Genomic DNA, 12,095 nt, shown 5'->3' with positions numbered 1-12,095 from the left:
AAAGCAAAGTTGAGAGAATTTTTAGGAAGTATTTCATAGACTTTTAAGATCATACATCTAGCATAGGAATGGTGAACTAGTCCAATTCTTTCATTATATATACATATATAGATAGATAGATAGATAGATAGATAGATAGATAGATATAGATATACACACACACACACACACATATATATAAAAACTGAGATTTAGAGATGTTAATCTCATGGGGATTAAACTGCAGAGCAAGAATTCAATCCAAGCCTTCAAAATAGAATCCTCATTATTTCTACTATACTTCTGACTGTTCATCAGAAGTTTTCATTACAAATCCCATATATTTTGTAAGCATTAATCTACCTACTAGGCATTCAGGTGCCTAAGGAGATAAGAGAATTGGGCCTGGAGTTAGGAAAACTTGAGGTCAAATCTGATCTCAGACACTTAACTAACTGTGTGATCTTGGACAAGTTACTTAACCCTCACTTTCCTCATCGGTAAAATGAGTTGGAGAAGAATATGGGAAACCACTGTAATATTTTGGCCAAGAAAACCCCAAATGAGATAAAAAAGCATCAAATATGACTGAAGCAGTGGAATAACAATGTACTTCCTCTTACTTGCTGCATTTGTATTTTATAGATATGTCCTCTAACAATAAATGATGGATAAACACTCTTCTAATTCTTAACATGCATTAATTAATAAATTTTCTATCCATTAAATCTAATTCTAAGCTCCTAGAGGACAGAGGCTATTCATGATCCAATAGTGATTGAAGAAATGCCTTTTACTTTATGAGCAAACATTAATGAGCTATCTGCATTATTTTGATAGATCTTTGTTTACTGCTATTATATGTTCTATCAATTTTTGTTTCTAATACAGATTTGAAATAATAAATATCATTTCTGTATACCTAACATAGATCATTTTTAACTAATCATGAACTCAAAGAGAGCAGCAGGATGACAAAGACTTCCAATTGGGAATTCTATGATCCCATGAAAGGTTTTGACTCTGGGCAATAGAGATTGAAAAGAAAAAGGGAAATAAGCAATTGAAAACTACTTAGGGAGGACCAAAGAAAAAATAAGACAAATATAGTGAAGATAGGCTATAAGTTTTCCTACAGCTGATTTTATTCCCAGGTGAACTAGAACTGTAGCTCATCTACAGCAACATTTAGAAAACTGATCGGCAGAAAATCAACTTGTAAAAAATATTATAACTAGCATACTTCTAGTAGTACAAGGCAAATATTTATTATATAATGCTTTATTTGTCAAGCCAGAACTTCTTTGAAACATGACTGTGAGAGTAGGGGTTTACTTTCTATTTTTGATGCTAAATGTTTCACTTATCTTAATAGTTCTAACTTAGAACCTTCTTTTCAATTCATAATGCTGTTAGTGTTTTAGATTGCTCCTAAAAGTAGAAGTAATATTTTTTGATATCCTTAGTTTAGAAATAAAAAAAAAGAAATACTCTTTTCCCTTACCGTCTGCTGTCTTCGTTATCTTAGAGCCTGAAAACAGAGAAACACCTTGTTCAGAAGACAGATGTTATAAATCAGAAACTGATTAAATCAAACTTAAAATGTTCTCATAAAGCATATTGCATCATTTTCTCAGACAAAAACAGTATTACATGTAAGTGCTATATTTCGAGGCAGGGGGTAGAATAAAAGAGGTTCACACAGCTATCCTTTTCTAAAAGAAAAGCACTGAGTAATTTTAATATCTTCAACATAAATATAATAAAAATCAAAAGTCATTCAAATGGGTTTTGTATAGACATAATCTCCTTGATTATAGGAACATGCTAAAATAGTTATTAACATGCATCTATAATCAAGTTGATGATGTTCATAGCTGAAAGTCAAGCAAAGAATGAAAGAAGAGCAATGTTTTGAAAAAAAATGACTTGCCAAATTATGAACAATTTTTTCAAGGGTCTAGTTATTAATGAATATTTTCATTATCTTCTCCTTTATGCATTAACCTATATGTATTCATCCATATATATTTACCTATGTAAGCAACATATTTCACATTCAGAAAATATTGTTCTATTTTCATGAAAGAAAGTAAATTGGGAGGAAAAGTGAAAGTTGACAGAAGATGAGAGCAATTAAATTGATTATAGTAAGTGACTATACATGGGATTCAAGGGAGAGTCCTTTGTATTTCATAGAATGATAGGATCATAGAATAACAGAGTTGGAAAGAGCAGTAGAGATAATTGGATTCCTCCAACCTCCTCATTTAAGAAAATGGAAGTCGAAAAGGGTAAAGTCACTTGTCTTCAGTCCTATCCCTTGAAAAGAAACAAATGGTTCAAAGATACAAATGGGTAGTTTTCAAAGGATAAAATCCAAGCTATCTATTTCTAGAAATTGATAATTAGATAAATATAAACAACACATCCATCTCTTTGTTTAAGATGACAAAGGATGGTAACAACAAATCTTAGAGATGCTGAGGGAAAGCAGACACCATTGTTTTTCTGATTGATCTGTGATCTGGTTTAGGCATTGTGAAAATGAATTTAGACTTGTGCCCTCTCAGTTAACAAATGTCCATATACTTTGATCCAACTTATGCCACTATTAACTTAATGTCCCAGTCCTATATGTGCAAAATTATTTAAAGCAACATTTTTGTTGAAATTCAAAATTGTAAATAACGTGCTTGTTAGGGAGTAATTAAACAAATTATAGGATTTTAATGTGATAGAATATTACTGTGACTTGAGAAATAACAAAATAGACAGAAAAAAATCAAGAAAACTAATGATCTTATAAAAAGGAAAGTGAAGAAAACTAGAACAATTTACATAATGACAATATTTTAAAGAAATGCAACTTTGAAACATTTTAGAAATTTGATTAATGAAATAATAAACCATGAGTCAGGAGGACTGAAGATTATTCATATCATTCACCTTCTGCCAGAGAGATAATAAACTTAAAATCCAGAAGGAAATAGTATATTTAGAAATAGCAAATTTGGAAATTGTTTTGCTGGACTATATACATATATATGTATACATTATATGTGTATTGTTATTTTAAAAATACATTATTCTATTGAGAGAGCAGTGGGAAAAAAGAAATAATAGATGTTTGCAAAACATATTTTTAAAAAATATTAAAGTAAATGATAAGGCTTTCTTTACTCTCCCCATTTTAGGGAAAGTAGAATTAAGTTGTTTCTCCATGAATTTTATTCTTTAAACCTTTTTTTGGTTACTTTTTTTGTTACCTCATCTACAACTGTAATTAATGTTCTCAGAAAATGATTGAAACATCTTTAGGAAATTCTTCAAGAGAATTAGATACTATTTAGTTATAAACCGAGGTCCCTAAAGAAATTACATTAATTTTTAGCCAAAAGGATTCATGGTTAAAGAAATGACATGGTTTGTCTTAATTTTTCTAAAGAAAAAAAAAGAACCTGCAAAATGTCATAATATTAGCAAATAATAGGCAAACATAACATTCTACATTAAGAATAATATGTTAGGAGCCAAAACTATATGATGAAGCAGCATTATCTAACTATTCTTCAGGGCAGCATGAGGATACTAAGCAATTAATCACCAAACATTTCTTAAATCCTTACTATATGTTAAACACCTACACATAAATGGTGAGGATTTAAGAAGAAAAAGTGAAACCAGATGTTGCTCACAAGGAACTCACATTCTAATGGGTGGAAGAGTGAGAAACATTCTATCTGAATATAAATGACAATTATAATTTGATAAAATATGATCTTGAAAGAGGAGGCAATAGGTTCTAGATGATGAAGTAAAGGTGGAAAGGCCTCTGCAGAAGAGGGAATTGAACTGAATTTTCAAGAAGGCCAGGAAAGTCAGAAAACAAGTTTGTGAAGGGAGAGCATTTTAGGCATGAGAGACAGTCAATCCAAAGGCAAAGATAAGGGAGTATCACCTATAAGGCAAAGATAAGGGAGTATCACGTATAAGACAAAGCACGGAGAACAGTATAGTTGAATATCAGGTTATTTGAAGAGAAGTTATATGCTAAAAAGACTAGAAAGGTAGGGAAGGGTTACATTGTGAAGAATGACATACATAAAAATGTCATATTTATCCCTGAATGTAATAGTGGACTACTAGAATTTAATGAGTAGAAGATAACATGATCAGACTTGTGCTTGGAAAAGTACTTTAGTAACCTGTATGGAAGACAGATTGAAATGAGTGAGACATGAGGCAAAGAGAGCAGTGAAGAAAGTTATTACAATAGTACAGATAAGTGGTATGGGCTGAACCAGGATGACCAAGTAAACGCAAAAAAGGGGATTTATAAAAAAGTGCTTTGAAGACACAGATAATACAGTTTGGCAACTGGTTGGCTATATGGGGAGAGTAATGGTTAGTATGACATTGAAACTGTGAATGTGGTTGGCTGAGAGAGTTTTAGTGTCTATAAATGTAATAGAAAACTTTGGAAGAGAAGTGGACTTTGGGAGAAATTAATAAGTTTTGTTTTGCAAATGTTAAATAGACATTGTAATTGCTATAATTTAATAATTTGAGATACATTATGTGATGGTTTTTAACTATTCATGCCACTATTACCTTCCAGGAGTAAGAATAATCAATAGTGTTTTACATTTAACATTTTTCTACAGAAATGAAAGCATGACACAGATTTTAAGATGGGCTTCAGATAGATGACAGAATTTATTGAGAAAACAAGAAAAATAAAAGTAAGAAATGTAAATATATAAATCATGAGCCTGCCAAGCAAAATCAAATAATTCAATAAGTACATTTTACTTCCCCCTGAAATATAAAGGACATAGTGAGATCTACTTCTAATGTAATCATGTCCTATTAATCTATACAGAACATCTTGTTATTTTGGCAGATGTCACAAGAGCATTATTGTTATATAAACATAATATCTGAGAACTTCAAAAATACTACCTTGGAAAAAGCAAGTGTTATAAACTACCAGTGGATATTACAAGTAGCTACTAAATACATATATTATTAAATTACAATATGGCTCTTCAGCACTCTTCTGCAGACTGTCCTAAACTATGCAAATATTTGTGAGTGTGTGTGTGTGTGCCTGCGCTTTTAAAACTCCTGGTCAGAAAACTAAACAAGAGGCTTTGATTAGGAAGGTAAATATCTAGTAGATGTAAATAAAAGCAGCACTTTGCTCTCAAGCTGTTTAATTTATCATGGATAATCATTCCACTTTAGCAATTATTCAAGTATAGTCTTAAAAATTAGCAAGAATTGCCCATGGAAATGTTGAATTTCATGAAAGGCAATAGCAACAACAAAATTAACCTCTTTAGAGTCTACTAACTGAAGGACAAATGTACATGATTTATTTCACAGTATTGATAATTTTAAGACTATTTGTATTGAGGAAGAGCCAAAATTCAAAAACCACAGATAGGGTTTTCCCAATCTGGACAAAGTCCCCAGATTCTAGAATTTTTCAGGAGCTTTGCATATGTTGGACATATCTGCCTTTTGCATTAACATCAAGAAGTTGCAGGTTCTAAAGACCCAACAAGACCAAGTATTTTATCTTATTGCTTTTGTTACTTGTCTTTTTAAGCCCAAGACTTGTTTTTCAAGCCATTTATACCAAATACCACTTGTACACATTTTAGTAACTCATTAGATAAACTATGTATATTCAGAGCTACTTAAGAAACAAGAGATCTGTTATCAGTACTAGATGCACAGACAAAAAAGCTGGAGAGAAAACAAGCCAGTGTAGTCCTGGAGTCCTGGTCATAAATAGCAAGAGGCAAAATTCATAAACTTGATAATTGATTCTGGTCCACAACTTCATCTAAATTTTTGTGGAGAAGTTATTTTTAACATTTGTTAACAATTGTTAACTATTGTTAACAATCTCAAACAGTTTTTGATTATTTCCTCAAAGTCAGAAGAGAGCCTTGAAATAGTCTAAGATTAGCAACTGGATTCTTTATTTTTATGTAATAAACATGGAGAGACCTAAGAAAATATGTAAGAAATTGAACAGGAAGGCAAAAATAGACCAGAGGAGCCCAATTTCATAGCTCCTAAAATGAACACAAACTACTTTGATTTTTCTGATGGCAAAATGACTAAAATATTTCATTCTTGTTGCTGAGCCAGAATCATCAAAAACTGGGACAAGACAAACCACCAACCTACAGCACTAGTTAATTAAAATAAAACTTTTAATTCATCCATTGGAAAAATGAGTGACTAAGGGAGCTAAAAATAAAATTAAGAACTTCATGTTTAGAAAGTATCTTCTAAATCAAGAAAAATCATAACATAAAATGCTCATGTTTATGGATACAATTTAAATACTACTATGAAACACAGAAACTTTTTATGTTTTCATTGCCATTTCCATGACTGAAAACATAATTGCTCAGGTTCCCAAATCTAACATGATGAATTCTTATTTCTCAAAGTTATCTATATCTCCTCCTCTACTCCCTGATTCAATTATGCTAAATATATACAATATCCCAAATGCTGGGGGAGAGAAGTGAAAGAAACATATGTAAATGCTTTCATTACTTTGATTTCTCAGCAAAGGCTTATTCTTGTGAAAGTCTTTGTTGAATATATGGATTCCTCCTGTCCTCTGTAATGGGAAGAGATTGAGATAAAAAAAAAGAAAATATGTTTCCTTACACTAAGCACACTATTGATTATTGCCTTATTTTTCCAGTTTTATGGAAGCAGAATATAATTCTTCAGATATTAGATAGGCTTGTGCAAAATCTCAATGTAAACTCCCTAATGGAAAACCAAAACAAAACAAAAAAAAAATATTTTTTTAATTGGAATGTGCCAAAATTCCATTAAAAAAATGGTCATTTTCTAAGATGAAATAAATATGCTAGAATGGTATGATTTTACTAGGTTGTTCAACCCTTTCATATTTTATATATCTTTGAATGCCCTGTCTCAATATTTATTAAAAAAAAAAAAAGGTTTGACGCCTCTCTTTGAAAAGGAAAAGAATAACAAGCATGTTTTGTTACATTAAGAAGTATAAAAGAAAAGGGAATGGAGGAAGTACAATATGGCTACATTTTTTTTGTGGCTGAAGAGTGAAAGAAATGGGTTTAGTTACTGCTATGGGAGATATTAAAGGAGTTATGGTGCAAGGATTCTCACATAGTTTATATAGTTAATATATTTAAGACTAAACCCTAAACTTATGGAATGGGGATTTGAAAAAAAATCCCATTTTTTCCCTGTGTCTCTAGAAAAGGTTTCATCTATGTTAGAAAATATTTCTCTTCTAAACTGAAATACAAAGACATTTATCATGCAAAAGATTAAATAAATTCTATAAGATTTTCTGTGTTCATGAGGAATCTAAAAGCCAAATTTATGTGGGCACTATAGAACAACAATTTTAGTCTTTCTTGTTATTGAATGTTTGAAAAAAATGTAAAAAAGAAAATGAAGTTCTGGATACAGATTTTCTTTTAATGATGGAAATTACCATCAAAAAACTAAACTTGCATGTCCCCAAAAATAAACTGAATGAAAATGGTCCTTAGCTTTTAATCTTTATTTGTTAGATGTTGAATGATGTATTTTTCTATTACCCATGTTATATTATAATTATTTGTGCCATTAGTTTATTTCTCCAGAAAGAGTGAAAGCTTGTTTGAAGACTAAAACTGTGACTTCCCATAATTCCAAATTCTATTTCTTTAATTTTAGAGTAATTCCAACATGTAGCATATAAGACAGACTTAATAAATGTTTCTTAAATTAATTAATGTTTTACACATTAATTGCAAGATAGATTTTTGATAATATATAAAAATTATGCTTAATTACCTTCTTTCTTTTCTTCTTTTTTAGATGTTGCTGAAAAAACAAAAAAGGAGAGTGTTGACATTTAAAAAAAAAAAAAAAAAACTTTTCCTTGAAATTTGAAGTCAGCATTTTATATTCATTGAATGAATATTTAATGATTCACTCATTTAGAACTACCACACAAAAATAAACAAAATTATCCTTTCATAAAATTTAGAAGTAATTCAGATTTTAAAATACAAACATTTAGAAAACCAGAAGATATGTTTGTGACAAGTCCTATAATTAAGCTTTGTAGAGCTTTGTTCAAAGAATAAAAGATAAATTTTTGTGCAGCTCAAGCTAAAAGAATTGATAACACCTCTGGAGAGTTAGAGGAGTACTAAATATGTCTGTGCTCATATAAATGGAATGAAGTAAAAAGTTGAAACAAAAGGACTTATTCAAAAATTATGTCACAATTATTAGTCTACAAACATTGAAACAGTAGTATATTCCATGCAAAAAAGAACTCAAACTTTTTTATTAGTAAAATATTTTTTTCTTCACGACCTTATAAATGAATAGACTAGGACTCAGAGATAATATCCACTTTTAGTTTAAAAGTCTGAGAAATTTTAACCAGAATTTAATATCTTTTAATAATATGTTTCAATCTGTATTCAGACACAATCAGTTCTTTCTCTGTAGAGGTATAACTACTTTCTTTATAAGTCCTTCAGAGGGACTAGGGAATCTAATGAAAATGAGGTATTGTAGTTGTAACCTAGGTCTGAGTTATGATATAGAAGTGTTAAACTTCAAATGCTGATTAGAAAGCTGTGTGTTGTAGTGTTAATTCAAATTCAGGATTTTTTTTGAGTATCAGGTTAAAGGAATTAGTATGAAGGTTGATACGAGGATTTTTAGCATTGAAGGAGGTTAAGGTTTTGGATGTGATCAGTGCCGTGGGTAGCAGAGATTTTGACCAGCAGTGCTAGACCAATGGCTGCTTCACAAGCTGAAAAGACTAGGAGGATTAGGGGGGTCATGGATATTGTCTTGGATCATTGTATTGCTGAGAATAGCTAAGACATTTACAGTTGATTATCTTATAATATTGCTGTTACTTTATACAAAGTACATCTCACTTTGCATCAGATGCTCATCGAAGTCTTTGCAGGTTTTTCTGAGAGAATCTTGTTCATCATTTTTTATAAGGCAATAGCATTCCATCATAATCACATACCACAATTTGTTCAGCCATTCCCCAATTGATAGACAATCCCTCAGTTTCCAATTATTTGCCCCCAGAAAAGAGGTGGTATAAATATTTTGTACATATAGGTCATTTTCCTTTTTTAAGATCTCTTTTGGGATACAGATCTCATAATGATATTGCCAAGTCATGATTTTATCATTCTTCAGGTATCATTCCAAATTGCTCTGCAGAATGGTTGAATCAGTCTACCAGTGCTTAATTATTGTCTCATTTTTCCAACATCCCCTCAACCATTTGTCATTGTCCTTTTCTACCTTATTAGTCATTCCAATAGGTATGAGATAGTATATTAGAACTGTTTTATTTCATATTTCTCCACTCGATAGTGTTAGAATATTCTTCATATGACTCTAGATAGTTTTGATTACTTCATCTGAAAACTGCTTATATTTTTTGGTCATTTCTCAATTTGACTTAGTTCTATATTATGTTTAAGAAATGAGGTCAAGAATTATATTTTTATAAGATTGGATTAAGAAAGTTTCATAATTTAAAGAATTTAAGATATATATATTACAGCATGATTATGAATTTTGTGTCTATTAAATTTAAAAACTTGTATAATAAAAATATGATGCAAATCTTTAGTACTATTTGTTTATTTGATAAAATATTAAACTTTCAAGAACATTAGCTGTAGAATAATCTTATATTGTAGACTATCAATTACTCTTTTTTTTTTTTTTTTTGCTAAGAATCATGGTATTTACTACAAAAAGTAACTGAATGGAAATTATATGCTGAAAAATGAATGATATGATGATCATCTTAAAACTATAAAGCCTAGAATAAAGAAGATGAATCATCTTTGATAGCCTGGGTCACTACTGGTAAGGGAATCATTTCCATGCCACAGAAGAATAGGTTCAAGGAACTAGAGATGTTTAATAAGGGGCAAAAATTACAAAAATGTAACTACTGTCATGTAATTACATGACAGAAATCTTCAAATATTTGTAACATTTTTATGTGAAAAGAGATTAAATATCCTCTTTTTAGATCTAGAAAACTATCCTAGAATCAACAGGTAAAAGGTACATAGAGCAAGATTTGAGCTAGATATAATGGAGGTATCTAAAAGTGGGTGGATATTTAATATCCAAAAGTTCAAGTGGTCATGAACATAAACAAGCATTTATGGGACTTCCGGCCAAGATGGCAGCGTGAAGGCAGACAGCTGCTTGAGCTCCTTGTTATCTCTCAGGACTTACTTCATGACAAGCCTCAGAGTTAATGCTTGACCGGAAAAGAAACCCACAAATAATCACCAAGAGAAGACATCCTTGAAATTCGCCAGAGAAGGTCTGTGTTTGCTCGGGGGAGGGTCAATCAGACTGGGCACAGACTGAGGGCAGGCAAGCCAGAACAGGGCAGGCAAGCCAGAACGAGACAGGCAGCTCACACAGCTCAGACCAGAGAGGGGAGGGGTATGATCTCTGCCTTTTCTATGAAAAGGCTTTTACCCCACTGTGGATACTCTGTCTTGGCAGCAAGCCAGGAGCAGCGGAGAGGGTGTAAACACTGGAGGTGAAGAATAAACCCCCAGAAAGCCAGTGTCTCTCAGAACCCGGCCACCCCCAACCTCCACCTGGACTGACTCAGCACATTCTCAGAGCCTCAGAGTGCAGACTCAGTGCAGCCATCACTGTCCTGTTAGTGGCTCGCTGCTGCCCTCCCCCCCAGTCTGTAGAGGAAGCCCATTAACACCATACAGCCCCATCCCCCCCAAAACAGACCAATTGTTTCTCTTGTCAATTTGTGTTCTTTGATTCACTCTGACAAAATGAACAAAAAATTCAAAAGGGCTCTAACCATTGACAGCTTCTGTATGGAGAGAGAGCAGACTTCAAACACTGAGGAGACTAAAAACAGACTGTCCCCAGAGGAATCCCCTAAGGGGGATGTGATCTGCTCCTCAATACAAAAGAACCTCATAGAGGAAATCTAAAAGGCTCTCACAAGAGAGCTGGAAGAAAAATGGGAAAAGGAAAGGGAAGCTTGGCAAGAGAGCCTGGAGAAGTCATCCCATGCATTTAAAGACAGAGTGGATAAAGAAATCAAATCACTGAGAAACAAGATTAGTGAGCTGGAAAAGGTAAACAACTCCAAGGAAAACAGGATTAGTGAGCTGGAAAAAGATAACAGCTCTCTAAAAAATAAAATGGATAAAATGGAAAAAAATTCCACAGATGATAAAAACTCAATTGGACAATTACAAAGAGATATAAAAAAAGTGAGTGAAGAAAATACATCATTGAAAATTAGACTCGAACAAGTAGAAATGAATGACTCAAGGAGAAACCAAGAGGTAGTCAAGCAAAACCAGAGAAATGAAACAATTGAAAAGAATGTCAAGTACCTTACTAGAAAGACAACAGACCTGGAAAACAGATCCAGGAGAGACAATTTGAGAATAATCGGACTCCCTGAAAAATGTGAGGAAAAAAAGAGCCTGGACACTATTTTCCAGGAAATTATCAAAGAGAACTGCCCAGACGTTTTGGAAACAGTGGGTAAAATAGACATTGAAAATTGAAATTGAAATTGAAATTGAAAAAAGAAATCTTGAGAACTATACTTCTGCCAAAAAATATGTAAAGGACATATGTACAATTTGTCTTAGAAACTAGAGATGGAAAGGAAATTATATCATAAAAAATTGTAAAGTGGTGGTACTACATCTCATGAAGAGGCAAAGTTAACCTATTATATCTGAGAGAAAGAAAGGAGGGAGATGAACATAGTGTGTATCAATAGACATATTCGATTTATGGTGAAACTTCTTCCACTTCATTGAAAAGTGGGTGGGAAGGAGTAAACTAAGGGGAAGGGAATACAGAAATTGTGAGGAAAAGGGGTAAAATAAGGGGAGGAACTTTAAGGTGGGGTGGGATACTAAAAAGGGAGGGCTGTGAAAAGCAAGTGGTGTTCACAAGTTTAATACTGGGTAGGGGGGTAAGAGGGAAGGAAAGGAGAAAAGCATAAGCAGAGGTTAATAGTATGGCAA

General features: G+C 32.2%; 1 protein-coding gene across 17 annotated transcripts in view; it reads right to left on the bottom strand.

Annotated features, from left to right (window-relative positions):
* TRDN (triadin) overlaps window positions 1-12,095 on the bottom strand; it is a 481,452-nt gene that overhangs the window by 162,984 nt on the left and 306,373 nt on the right. For 15 of the 17 annotated variants that reach the window (XM_074309957.1, XM_074309965.1, XM_074309958.1 and 12 more), the window contains 2 exons: window positions 7,849-7,878; window positions 1,484-1,510 (listed from right to left, as the gene is read on the bottom strand). In XM_074309957.1, coding sequence (XP_074166058.1) covers window positions 1,484-1,510; window positions 7,849-7,878 — 57 coding nt within the window. The remainder of the gene's footprint in view (window positions 1-1,483; window positions 1,511-7,848; window positions 7,879-12,095) is intronic. The other 2 variants (XM_074309954.1, XM_074309956.1) reach the window with 1 other exon arrangement.

This window comes from Sminthopsis crassicaudata, chromosome 4, assembly GCF_048593235.1.
Source record: "Sminthopsis crassicaudata isolate SCR6 chromosome 4, ASM4859323v1, whole genome shotgun sequence".
Classification (NCBI taxonomy): Eukaryota; Metazoa; Chordata; class Mammalia; order Dasyuromorphia; family Dasyuridae; genus Sminthopsis; species Sminthopsis crassicaudata.
Note: the sequence above shows the minus strand (reverse complement) of the source record. Positions and strands in the feature narration are given on the sequence as shown.